At 41.5% G+C, this 14,000-nt stretch overlaps 1 protein-coding gene and 1 long non-coding RNA gene across 10 annotated transcripts in view; one reads left to right on the forward strand and one right to left on the reverse strand.

Annotated features, from left to right (window-relative positions):
* The window catches only part of LOC104140563 (NAD(P) transhydrogenase, mitochondrial), a 46,478-nt gene extending 35,452 nt beyond the window's left edge, over positions 1-11,026 (reverse strand). Inside the window, exons 1-4 of one of the 9 annotated variants that reach the window (XM_068926465.1) lie at positions 10,671-11,026; positions 9,039-9,246; positions 2,331-2,560; positions 982-1,199 (exon numbers count right to left, since the gene is read on the reverse strand). In XM_068926465.1, coding sequence (XP_068782566.1) covers positions 982-1,199; positions 2,331-2,560; positions 9,039-9,189 — 599 coding nt within the window. In that variant the 5' untranslated portion in view covers positions 9,190-9,246; positions 10,671-11,026. Of the gene's footprint in view, positions 1-425; positions 512-981; positions 1,200-2,330; positions 2,561-9,038; positions 9,356-10,012; positions 10,412-10,670 lie in introns of those variants that run through there. The other 8 variants (XM_068926461.1, XM_068926467.1, XM_068926462.1 and 5 more) reach the window with 8 other exon arrangements.
* Positions 10,652-13,989, forward strand: LOC138064364 (uncharacterized). The gene is made up of 3 exons (XR_011137609.1): positions 10,652-10,947; positions 12,060-12,180; positions 13,737-13,989. It is a non-coding gene; the product is annotated as an uncharacterized lncRNA (long non-coding RNA).
* Positions 13,990-14,000: the final 11 nt, after the last annotated feature.

Genomic DNA, 14,000 nt, shown 5'->3' on the forward strand with positions numbered 1-14,000 from the left:
CAGTAAGCATTTAGGCAAGCAAACAACCTCAGAATAAGATACTCTCATCCTAGCTTTGCAAAGCTGTATGGCATAGGACAAGCTGCTTAACCTTTCTACCTCTATTGCCCCATCTGCTTTTGTAGCCACCCTAGAACGGACAGCTGGACACTGAGTTGAAAACGCAGATTATTGTGGAATTGCAGCTTTTCTTAACAGTGCACGTTTTCTTGTATTTTTACTAACACTGTCATAGTTCAACAGTTCCATTCTACCCTTTTTCCCCCACGTCTAGCAGAGATATATCTAGGTCTGTTTGCCCTAAAATTAGTGCTTATTTGGAATACAGCTCATAGACTTTATACCTTTAAACAATTAAGAAATCCTACGGTATTCCAGTAAAAATATACAGAATGAAAACTTAAGAGAAGGAACCAAACCATTACATGTTTGTGGTGTCAACAAAACAGTTCAGCAGTCTTCTCCTAGGACAAGGCTTAATACGCCTTATAGGCATACTTCATCTATGTATGAAGTTAAAAAAATAAAATTAATAAACAAATAAAATTGAAGCCAGCTTGACAACAAACACCTAAAGTCTACAATGCCAGGCACAAAACATGAAGATATTGGAGAGCATTTGGTCTTTGTTTGCACCTGCCATGGCCATTGCACTAATAACGAGCACTCTTTTCATTAGCTAGTTCCCAACAACACTAGATTTTAGTGACAGACACTCTGCGTTCAAGCTGTCTTAAACACAGCTTTAAACTAGTCCAGAGTAAAGAGGTACTAGACAAACCAGTACAGGAACTGAAAGAATTCTCCTCAACTCTTTTTTAAAACCTGCTCTGATTTGAGCAAGTTAAAGTTGTTAGGCACCTCCAGCAGGTTCATCCTGCTTCAAACAGCTGTATGAACAAAGGCACAGAACTGTCTTAAATACACCTAATAGCAAAATGTCGCTTATATATTTACTCAAGAAGAAACAAAATTTCATACCCAGCAATGTTGGCCATGGAGCTAAGTGCATCATATCCCTGAGCAATGGTGACCCGTGGAACCTGATCCATGGCCAAGACGGTAGTTTTTTTTTCTGCAAGTTTATTCAGGAGGTCTGGATTTTGAGCTGGATAGATAAAACTAATCAGGGTAGCAGCTGTCTTAAAAAGATCTGCCTCATGCACACCTAGTGCAGGGTTATATATTGGAGCCCTCACCTGAAGAAAGAGAGAAGTTTCCAAGTTAATCAGCAGAAGTAAACTAGTGCATGCCCCACTTTTTCTCCCAATTTGCAGTCTGTCCTTTCCTAACCACAAAGAGGAAGGAAGTATATTAAAGGCTGGCTGTACAACTAAGCTCAATAACTTTTCAGCTATAGCTCACAGACTAGAGGTAGCTCTAGGTAGATGGGTGACAGAGCAGTAATAGCACACATGCTCAGAAAGATGTCATGGCTTCTAGCAGGCAATTACTGGCTTTTAAAACAGACAGCTGTCTCAAAACTAGTCATTTTCAGTCAAAAAGATTAATGAACAGATGTGACAAGCTGTACATGAAAAAAATTACTAGTAAGTTTGCAATGTACCATTACATATAAAGAATTTCAAGCATGAGGTATAGCAAATACCAGTCTTGCTTTTTAATGACTTCTTTTAAATCATTCACTTTCTTTATAAATAAGAAACCTACTTGTTTAGGTTGTTCACAAACTAACTCACAGAAATGCTCTTGCATTCAACCTTGACAGGATAACTTCACACAAAACATTCAAAGAAAGCTGCAACACCAAGTTCAAGGTCGTCTTGCTTCCAGATTCTGTGCAACCTAACACCTCTCAACTTTACTTTTAGCAGCCTTCCCAGATCAGCTACAACTGCTGTACACACACACACACACACACTCAGTTCCTGTGTGCTGGATATCCAGACAAGGAGAGTTAGAAACCTTCAAAACTCCAAAGTAACTCTTCTGAGAGAGTAACCTGGAGTTGGATGTTACCAGTCTTGGAGAAGAAGTTTCTTAGAATGGGGATCTTTTCTGATTAGTGTTCTGAACAGAAGTTTACCTTGCTCTAGAAAACACAATTACTCCACAGCAGTGAAAAACTTGCTAAGAAGTTGTCCTTAAATTCTTCAGTGCTGCTATTTACAGAAATAATCCTATATACTACTTTATTAGTCTAGGCCCACACCTGAGCTATATTAAAAAAGACTAAAATTAAATCAGAACTTAGACTAGAAAGCATAAATTTAGAGGAGCTTGTTTAATGAACTTTCAGGAAACTATCAGAAATCTTTGAGCTATACATTACTCTGAAAAAAATGCAACAGAAAAAATAAAGAAATTACTTTAACAACTAAATCCGAAGCCAGTACTTCCTTGGTCCCCTGGATCTTTGCTCCTACTTCTCTGTAATGGTCATCTGAAAATTTGGAAGCTTCTCCAGCACCAGATTCCACTATAACATTGAAGCCTTGCTTAACCAAGGCTTGAACTCCAGCCGGTGATAAAGCCACCCTCTTCTCATTTTGAAATATCTCCTTGGGGACACCTACAGTCAGCTGTTTATAAGGAATTCCTGTAAGAGTAACACATAAGACAGCATTAGTTGCATCAAAGACCTTGAGGACTACTGAATCGATACTAATGGCACTCTTCAGCGCTGCACAGAGACATTCAGACAGGTCACATTTAGTAATTTTCCCTCCTCAGGAAAGAGGAAGCAGAACTACACTTTCCAGCAGTGTATTTTACATTTCTTTAAATTACACCATCTTTCCAGACAACCCTCTTCCCTTAGATATGAACAGGTCAGTGCAGTCATCACACAAGCACTAACAAGCGTCTGGTGCAGTTCATACTCATCCCAGTTTATACAACCAGTTATGCTATTCTAGGGATATCATATTCTTTGAAGAAGCAAATGAGTTTGAGTAGTTGAAATGCATTTTAAACGAACGTTAGTTTTGAACGCCTATCAAGATTATGTAACAGTTGTCTCAGCTTGCTGTTAACGAGCATAACTTTCACTCCACAGAAAAAGCATGCTGAAAGGCACAACTTACATTGGTGAGATGCTTGGACAGTTGCTACAGAAGTTAACATCTTGAATTTAGGAGTACTTGAATAATCAAATATCTGACTGTCTACTAGTTCATTCAATTATACTTCTCTTCAAGTTTATCTCCCTGTTTTAAGGTGTTCCAAGTTCTACTAAACAATGCCGGGAAACTTGCAGAAGCTGCAATTTCAGTTTTAGCTTAAAGTTTCAAATTACAAGCCTCTGATTACGTGCAATTTGAGGGCCTTGAGTCTAACATTTGATAGCTGAATTTCTCTGATCCAATCAAGTGTTTTGATGTATTATTTATACATACACGGTCTCAGGCCTTTCTATAATCATATATCAAATTACCATGTTGCTTCAATTACACAAAACTACAAGGAATTCAGCATGCAAGCCCAGCTCTGCAACAGCTTCCACTGATTCCTCTCCAAAATATAAATTTGCATTGTGACATTTATACATGAGAGGCCTACACCACATATACTGCACTGCTATGAACAGAACTTAAGCAGCCTGAGAAGTCACTCATATTAAACGCCAAGCTTAAAAAAAAAAGGGGGGGGGGGGGGGAAGGTGGTTGTTTAATTTTTTTTTTTTTTTTTTTTTTTTAAGACAGAAGCAAGCAAAACCTAAACGTACCTTACTGTGAGAATTTTGAGGAAGGGAATTATTTCAACATATTTTAGATTTAAAATCCTTACAACTATGAAACGAAACTAGGACTAACAGGTGCTTAAAGTTGAAGATCTGAATATGTTTTAGAGTAACAGTTCTCACGATATGCCATCACCTCACAGTGTTCTGAAAATATAACATACAGTTGCTAAGAACTGCGACTGAGCATATCCAACAAGACAACAGATGGTCTGTTCACCAGACAGAGAAGTGCATTACTTCTAATTATTTCTACTCTTCCTTTTTTGATTTTATCTTGATCCAGTTTAGTTTTACAGAGAAAAATCATAATAAATAATTTTGAGACAGAAGAAGTTTTTTTAAATATTCCACATATTAGAGAACATCTGAAAATCTTTAGATTACTAGGTAAAACCAATTTCAAAAAATATGTTTAAAGGAACAGAATGTGCATCTCAAATAAAAGAACTACAGAGGTAACAGCATGCTTTGTAAAGATTTGCTTCATTGGCATACACCACATTCAAACATCACTGTGCAACTTAAGGCATAACTATTGCAGCACCACAAAAGCTATGGTAACTGCTGGCACCATTCATACTAATACTCTTGCCATTCAGAAGAGAACTTGCCCCTCATCTTTTAAGTACTACGCAATGAAGTCTGCTTCTAATTTTTGCTAAATTAACTCAGTGAAAATATGAAAACTCTTGCTTTTTAAAAGCAGAAATGAAACCTAACAGATAGAAATTTCTTGTTAGAAATGAATCATGATTTGGGAAAGGAGGTAGAAAACAGAAAACTTTCCAAAAAGCTCCAAGAAAATAAAAATGGAGTGCTATCTTCTCTTTCACCTTTTCAAATTTTTACAATGCACAGAGGAAGGAAGGAATAAGTTATAGCATACAGGGACTAGAAGGATGACTGCAAATTTAGAGACACACAAACAATTGATTAAAGCTCATACATTTTTCAAATAGAAATTTTAGAGCTCCTAAGGCCCAAGCTCAAACGACAACTGTTGCTTCCATTTTCTTCTTTGTCCACTTGCTTTTGCATGGAAGAGCAAAGCAGAAGGGCAAATAAATGGGAGGGATGGGACAGAAGATGCACTATGCGCCAAATGTGTTTCCTCATTTTCCTCGTTCACACTGTAGATGTGGCTTGCAGTAAAAAATACGTAAAGCTTTTTCAGACAAAAGCATTTGTTTCTCTAGTAAGCGGAATGGTTAGAGACCAATAAAGAGGACTATGCCCTCCTCCAATGCTTTGGGAAATCAAAGACATTCAACAAGTCTCATTCCTCTCACATCCTCTTTTCTCCTCTGCCCCACTACTGACTTTCTAGCAACCAAAACTCAAGCAAACAGTGAAACAAACTGAAATCTGTTTGCCAGCCTTTAGGTAGAGCCAGGTATAGAACATTTTTTAAGCAGAGCACCCTCAGCTATTACATCATTCAGCATCAAAAAGGAGAAGATGTCTAACACTGCAGAGATCTACATAAAGTTCAGGACAGGATATGATGGAAGACCTATGTTTGAAGGAAGCTACGGTATTAACAGAACAGAACACAGTTAGTTTAATTCACAGTTTGTTGAATTCAGCAGTTTCATCTAGAGGCATTAGTCTTGAAAGATTCAAACCCAGAATTATAAACTTAGGACTTTGCCGCTATTTTTTTTTCCCCCCCCTAGAAAAAGCACCTCTCCTATCCTTGTCACGGGTTTAAAACTGAGCAAGGGGTGCAGTTTCCAAGTTCTAACCCTCCTATGTCAGCTAACCTCTTAAAGAGCCGCTTTGGTTATGTTTTAATAAGTTAGTGTTTTATGACAACAAGAACACTTTCGGAAAAAAAAAAAATCAAGTTACACATGCCTTGGGCATGTTTTTGAGTCACATAAAGACTTTGAATGTATATCTCTTAACTGAATGAACAATACAAAACCTTTTTGATGCAAAGAGTCAGTGTGAGAAAGAACTCACCACTATCACAAAACTAGAATCACTAAATTTCACAAGCCTTAGAATCTCAACAGCAAACATACATAAATTACAGTTCAGAAAGAAAGGATGAGAATACTGTATTTGTAAATATGCCACTCTTATGACTATGCTTTCTCCCCCTTCAACATAATCTCCACTGTTCAATGAGGAGATAGCAAAATACCGTCTCAGACTCAAAGAAAACAACAAAAAAAGTAGGTAACCTAAGATCGCCAAGCTTCAAAAAAAAAAAAAAACAGCTATATACACTTTCTTCTCCTTTTAACTTCTATCTATAAATCAAATATTTAAGGAAGATCCTAAATCAAAATCACCAAGAAAACTCAGAACATTGTATATAGAGTAATACAGAAAAATACACCTTTTTACCTAGTTAATCTGATTTCAGGAGGTGGCCTGTAGAAAACAGTGTCAACAAATGTTAGAGACTGACTAAGAGGAAACAGATAGAAGTTTTGACTATATGCTACAATTTCTGGGATGGGGAAAACTGGATACAGAATTTACCCAATTGCTAAGATATTCTAAAATCAGCTTTAAATGAACCATCTCACCTGTTCTGAAGTAAGATGAGGATGTGCTCTGAAGAACAGCGATATGATGTAGGTAGGCAAGAAAAAAAATGGCATAGAAGATTAAACACACACACCTTATCTCTCTTCTTACACAAGTAAGGAGAAATAAGAAAAAACTATAAGACAATGTTTATACTTTATAAACAATGTACAGCTCATCTGGAGAATTGAAAGTAAAATATTATGGATTTACAAGTCTTGCAAGATTTAGGGGCGGGGGGGGAAAAACAGGAGTTTTTAAAATGAAAGCTTTTTATTCTAAACGATATTAAAAATCCTAAAATGGAGAGGGGTAAAAGTCAAAATGCTGTAGGATACAAACCAACTGGAAGCACATTAGAAAAGTCAGAATCGGTCACTATGTAAAAATCTATTACCAAGGCTTGGGGAAGTTTTGCATTTATTTCTGAAGCATCTGGTACTGGCCACCGATTGAGATGCAACACTGCAATAGTTGTTTATTCCTGTATAAAAATTCCTGTTTCTAAGAAGCAAAGAAGAGGGCAGCAAGACAAATAGCGACAGGAAAGCATCCATCCTCCTAGTTTACTTTTCAACTAAATACAAATGTATTCATTACTACCCAGGCAGCTGTTATTCCTATGTATAACATACGCTGGACAACATGAAGGCTAATCTGAGAGAGGACAAGTAATAGCTATAGGCTTGAGAAGAATTACAGGGACACTACACTTTTCAAGAAGCTTATTTTTCTGAATAATGTTACAGTGATTTTACCAAGTGTCACTATATTCAAATATAATTTCTAAAAGAAAGAATAAAATATAGTCAATTTAAATGCTGTTGACTTGTGATTCAGAAGTTCGTAAAAGAGTATGTGTAGACAACAGCACTGCTACTCAAATGTCTCTCAATTACTGTTTTTACCCTTGATTTGTCCTCCAGCAAGTGACAAATCTCATGTTACCAAAGTGAGCCAAAAGGACAGCTTAATTATCAACCAAGAGCCTTAATGAAACTTTATAATTCTCAACATTAAATAATTGTCCTGCATGACTATAAATACTGCTTTCCCTCAATAAAGGCTTTCACATGAAAAATCTGAAGGGGACAGCACCGAATGCTTGAATATGTAACACCAGTCAGAGTTCTCCCTCCTCACGGAAACTTTTTTGAAAACTTATTCATTAAAAAAAAGCGTGTACGTGAACACACTTATTTTGTTAGAACTGAAGACATCTTTCAGTTTCAGGATCAAATTTGTGATCTGTGTCAAACAGACCTGTGTCAAACAGAAAGACTGACTCCATACCCAAACAGCAAGGGCAATTACCTGTGACATCTGAGAGAGAACTTTGAACCTAGTTTCCAATGTCCTGAGTTAAAGACCCCAATCAAGAACAATTTGACACATCAAGGTAAAACGTCAATGTCTCTCTCATTCAGCTAGTGAATATGGAAAAAAATGTGCAATGTCACAAGATTTGGAACGTCACAAATTCAAGGGATGACAAAAACATGATCTGATCAGTTCTGACAGGCCCTAGATCCCTGGGTTGTCTGTCAGAGCAAAGAAATTAAGGTTTCACCACAAAGCCATCAATACTGATTTTCGGGAGTCCTGAGAATAAAGAAACTCCTCTCTCCACATTTCTTCAGAAGCCCAAAACTTTGGGTCACCAATTTGAAAGGACCTCAAGATCCACCAGCCCATGTAAATACCCTGTAACAAAGGCTTGGCTGAGCTATGTGGTCTAATATCATGTCCTGTTTTTTTCACAGTCAGATGTTTCTGTTCATAAACAGCGCTACTTTCCAAGGTCTTCCAAAAGATCTACACACGCACAGTGGATGTTGCACTAGAAGAACTGAACATCACCGTACAATCAGACTAACTCTTCACACGCATATTAATCTGTCCCAGACCCAGAAAACCAAAATCAGCACTGAAGCATCTAAATTCCTTCAGGGAGACCTGACCCATGCAAGATAACGGGCAAAAAAAAGCATTAAAGTACTTTTACATGTTCTCCAGTCCTCTAAATTGTCAGGCTATACACAGTATAGGACAGATAGAACAGAGCAAAGAGAGAGGAAGAAAAAAAAAAAAAAACACCATCAGCTCTGACTTTCATAACAGCAGGCTCTCACCATAGGCTGGAACCAAAGAAGTTCCATCCCCCACCCCCTCACATACACTTTCTTGAAAACACCTGAATCTGCCCATTATCTTTATTAAGACATAATCAGTACAAATATACCAACAACCCCTACAACTGAAGATCCAGCTCAGAGCTGCAAGATGGCACAACATAAAAAAAAAAAAAAAAAAGAGTTCTCTGAACAAAGTCAAGAACTTTTTAGATGACATAATTAATTTACACACAGTCATGCTGGCAGATGCTCTTCTTGTGAGGGATGTGTTTTTGCCATAGGTACACAAACAGTTGTGCTAGCAAAACTCTTAGGAAACCAGGGCCTTTACCTGAGAAAGGCATTTGTTTAAATATTCCCTTCAAGCAAGATTAACTGTCAGCAGGAGCTCTGACCCTGAAGACTATTTGGACCCAAAGTATTCATAGAGAACACAAACTCCTTCTGCATAAGCCCTGTAAAACCAGTGTATAACTGTACTGCAGCTGATTAACTAAGATCAGCTACTGACACGATTTAAAGGTGTTCTTTTTATTTTAAATCTTTTCTGTACCAACACATATCTAAAAGAAAAAAAAAAAACTATTTCAGGATCCCACTCAAAACTTTAATAGCGTGAAATGAAAGAATTATTTATGATAGTTTAGTCAATTTACCTGGCTTTAGAGGTGCTTGAGACCACAGTATTTGGTGGGTTCGAAACATTCGGAAACGTGGCATCTTCGCAGAACACACCTTTGGTGGTAACACATTGCCAAAGATGGGAGTTGAGCACCCACTAACAGCAATACGCAGAAGGCTCGCCATGTCACCCAGACCTCACAGCAGACTTCTTGCCACCAATGGAATCCCTACTGCAGCCTGCTACTCACGTAAGAAACAAAACAAGAAATATTAATGATACAAGGAGGTACGGAAACTCAGCAGCTTAAGTCTAGTTGGCGCTAGCCACAAGATGATCATTTCTCCCACCCTTTTCTTTCCAACTAGAAAACAAAGTCCACTTTTCCACATCAAGTCCTGAGTAAACACCAAAACTAAATCAACAAGCCCATGAGAGCACTAACGTTACAAGCTGATTTATGGATTGATATTTCTGTGACTTAAGACTGGATTTTCCTTGCCACAACTAAAAATATTTGCAGAAAACAGCTATTTGCCTAGCAGCATTTTGTAAAGTTTTTGCTAAAATTAATGCATTTCCCCCAGAACATGCCAAAACCAGCACTGAAAGCCTGCAGAGACTACTGGCAAAACAAAAGAAAAAAAAAAAAGGCCACCAAATAACCCGAAAGCTAAAGTTAACAAAACGCCATGCAACAGGTTGGATTTATTCTTCTTTTCCTGAGATAGCATGCCATGCAAGCTTGATAAGAGCAAGGTTTCCTGTGTTGGAAGGCAAACGATCCGAGCTCCAGCTGGAGCTCCTGAAGGACTTATCCAGAGCGGGACAGCCTGCAGAAGGGCAGGTGAGCAGCGCTCAGGCCGGGAAAGGTGCCCTTCCCCGAAATCCCGCCGCCGCCACTGACGGAGCAGCCTCGCGTCCGCCCGCCCGCCCGCCCGTCCCCGCGGCTCACGGCGGCCCCGTTTCCCTCCCGCCGCTATTTATAGCCCGCGGCCCCTGGCTGACCTTGGGCAGGCCGCTCGCCCTCTGCCAGCGCCGCGCCGACCCGCCGCAACCCCTCCAGGCCGGCGGACGCCGCCCGCCCCGCTCTTCAGCGACCCCCCTTCCCCGTCACCCGCTTCCTCCACCGATCCTTCCTCCCCGCTGCTCCCCCGCGAGGGCCCGGCGCTGCCGGCACCCGCCACCGCAACGCTCCCCTCGCACCAACGGCCGCCGCCCCGGCAGCGAGAGGAACGCGAGGGCGCCGCCCCGGATGCCCCCCGCAACCTCCGGCAGGCGGGTCGCCCCCCGCACAACCCGCCACCGCCGCCGGCCCCGCCGCGGCACTGACCGACCTTGGGGCGAGCCGGCGCGGCGTGGGGGCGGGGCGCGGCGTGGGGGCGGGGCGGCCCCGGCGGGGGCGGGGCGGCCTCGGCGGGGGCGGGGCGCGGCGACTCTCCTCCCCTCCACCCGGAAACAGTGAGGGGAAGGCGGAGGTCGAGGAGAGCGGGTGACGCACGGCCGGGAGGCTGCCCCCGCCCCCTCCCCGCTTAGGAAGGGGGCGGCGGGGGAGGGGGCGGCGCGTCACGTGGGGCCTGCGCGTCACGTGGGGCCTGCGTGGGGCGGGCGCGCGCGGCTCAGGCGCCCGCGCGAAGGGGGAGGGGCGGGGGCGGGTGGTCGTTACCGGCTGCCGGTGCGGTGCGGTGCGGTGCGGGGTGTCTGGGCGCTGTCCTTGCGGCGGCTCTGCGGGGGAAGTCTGGCGTGGGGTTTCCCGAGGGCCGGAGCTGGAGGCGGAGGTGTCGCGACGGTTGAAGTTGTCGCGGCTGTTAGAGAGCCGCCAGGTGTTGCGGGCCCCCGCGCTGGCAGCAGGCGGCCGCTGTCGCCTCCGTCCCTCTGCTTGTCCGGATCGCGCTGGTGTGCGGGGACAGGGACAAGAAGACAAGGGTCGAGGCAACCGAGTGGTGAGGAGAAGTACTTCCTTAAACGTGGTGGTTTCACTTGAACAAACGCCACAGCGTATAGGTGGTATCTTTTTTTATTGCTGCTGCTGTGTCTTGAATTGTGTAATAAAGCAATCATGTGGTACGTGTGTTGAACTGGTACATGCAGGACGGTACATACAATACCTGAGGGGAAAGGAAACAAAAAGGACGCTCGCAACTAAGATGACATTAAAGAGATTGTATACAGGGGACGTCTTGTTAGGTTATCCACACCATCACCTCTAAATGTTGTCATATTTCACACAATCCGTAAGTTTCAGGTATAAGGCTTTTTCTTCACATCTGTGCAACTGTTAATCCGAAATATGCATTGCCTGATGCAGTTCGACAGTCTCACACACGGTTCCCAATCTCCTAACTGATGAATTAAGACCAGAAGTGAAACGAGGCTGTGAAAATGTGAGTCTGAGAATAATTCATATGGTAGCCTAGTGCCAGATGTTCAGGAGACTACAGTACTTTTAAATAAATATGTGAGAAATACTCAGTTTAGAGCTATGGCATGCGTGCTTTATTTTTGCGGCTTGGTAACGGTTGAGTAGTGCAACAACATGCCTCATCAGTATGAAAGAGATCAATTTAATTCCAGTGATTCTGCTTTAAAAGCTAGAGCCAGCCCCCTCCATCTTCTCCCTAATTAGAAATGCATTGGCAGCATATAAAAGCATAGTGTGTAGCATGTTTTTGTTCTGCAAAGTGGCAAAGTTGCAGTTTGTGGTGTCTCAGCACCACGTGCTGCAGGCCTGTGTGGTATCACTTCTGAGTCGAGTTTTAGGCTATTAGGTAACACATGTAGGGCAAGACAGGCAACTCCTCTAGCTGCTATTTAAAAAATAAGTGTCCACAACTGCATTTGGTGAAAGTTTTAGTCCTATCATTGGGTGCTCAGAATATGTCTTGCTAGCTTGGCTGTCTCAGGTTTTCTGCTTGCTGGTCCTCAAAGGATTGAAGTGAGCTGAAGGACTTCAGTTACTCGGGCAGAACTTTAGGTTTTCCCTAAAGGCATTGACACGTGGTATTTGGGATTGCACTTTAGGATTTAACTGCATGAAGGTTTTTTTTTTTTTTAGATATCTACCCTGGGAGGAGAAATTTGGCTCCTAGCCAAGCACGACTGCTCTAATGCCAACTTCTGTAGTGCATCTGTGATGAAAAGATGGCCCTGCGATCCCTCTCCACTCTACACCATAAGTAGTTCTCAAAACACTCATTAAATTAAGATAATATAGGTTATCTGTTAAGTGAAAATAATTCACATTTATGACCGAATGTGAAAAGTCGTATGGTTCAATAATAACAATCTGAGGCATTCCTCATACACATATACCACAGAGAATAAGATTTGCTTTCTTGAAAGATTGACATATTAAAAACTGATGCCAGTATATGATTTTCTTAATACCGCAGCATACTGAGAACAGCAATTAAGCCAGAATCTCAGCTTCCTTTTTCACGTTAATGTAAGCTTTTTAATCCTCCTGCTGCTGTAATGCAAAGTCTACAAATAAAGTCTATAAATGTGACCAGAGGTCACAATATAGGCTGTAAAATCAGAAATTAAATAACGCAAGAACACTGAATATTTTTGTTTAGTTATTTTAGTAGCTAATTTGTGATCTTTAAAAGCTTGGTAGTACTGCTTAAATCTAGTTTTGACAATTGTTCAGCTTAAACAAGTGGAAACAAGTGACTTTTTAAAAAAACTCATCAAAATCTCCTACATTTGCTCTCATTTCAGTTACAGGGTTTATATTTGTTAGTTTATTAGTTATCACTTTCATCAACAGTTGCTTAGCTTTGCCAGTGAGCCTAATTAATTCTAACTGTTACCTTTACTGTCTGGCCAACTTTGACTCTCACCAAGAATCAATCTGCTACGTGCCTTGGGGAAATAGCAAATCTAGGCTATATTTTACAGTCTATTCTAGTCATTAATAGTTAAAAATAGTGAAATGTAGTAAGAAAAAGTAGTTAAAGACATTAACATAACTTCTAAGTGCATCACTTGACAATACAACCATATTTTTAAAATATGTAAGACAGTACCATTCTGATTTTTTACAAAGTTTCATACATCCTGGAAATTTTTGCATCCTCTCATGAGTCATCAACAGAGTTTGAACCAGCAGCACAGAAGCCTTTCAAGTCTATACAAATAACAGGTGTGAAGATGAGCATGGACCAGACTGCTGAGGGAGACAAAATATAAGCATTGCCAATGGGGTGAACTGAGGCACGTTTTAGGCACCTCAGTTCTTTTCCTAGGTCTGAAAAGATTGTAATCTGGAGTTTGCAAACCAAACACAGAAATACCCTGCCAGGACTGAAGTTGAACAAAAGATAACGTGAATTAAATTGAGAGTGGACTTGTGAATTGAACCATTAGTGGTTAATGAGATAATATTAGCAAAATGCATTATGTGGACCTCCGTCCTCAGTAAATTTTTAAAACCCTCCATGCCTACAGGAACTAAATCAGAAAAGCATTTGTTGTTACGTTTTTGTGTAACTATACATGAAACGCCTTATTCTTAACCAAGAAGGTTATGCTAAGTAGACCTAACAGTGCAGTAATAATTGTTTGGCTTTCTTGCCTTATGCTGTGGTTTAGCTTGCAGTTTTTCCACGCACGCCGCTTTCCCGTGAAGAGAGCGCTACGCGTGCAGCGCAGCGATGCGTTTGAAGGCAGGCACCTGCAGCTGCTGTCCTGGTACTGTGCTATGACCTCCCGCTATTTCTTCCTGCAGGGACGCAATTACAAGAGAATATTGTCCTTTTGAAAATGCTAGTTCCAGGCTTTCGTGACTTTTGAGGAAAGCGTGGCTCAGGTGCGCCCCGAGGACCCGGAGCGGGACGCTAGCACGGATACGCCGCTCGCTCGCTCGTTCGTCGTCGGAAAGCCCAGCCCGTGCCTGCGCAGGGCTGACTCATGATTTTTGAACACGTGGAGCTGGCGACACGGCACTGACGCCGGGCAAGAGCAGCCGAGCCGCCCCCTCGGTGAGGGCAGC

Source organism: Struthio camelus, chromosome Z, assembly GCF_040807025.1.
Source record: "Struthio camelus isolate bStrCam1 chromosome Z, bStrCam1.hap1, whole genome shotgun sequence".
Lineage (NCBI taxonomy): Eukaryota > Metazoa > Chordata > Aves > Struthioniformes > Struthionidae > Struthio > Struthio camelus.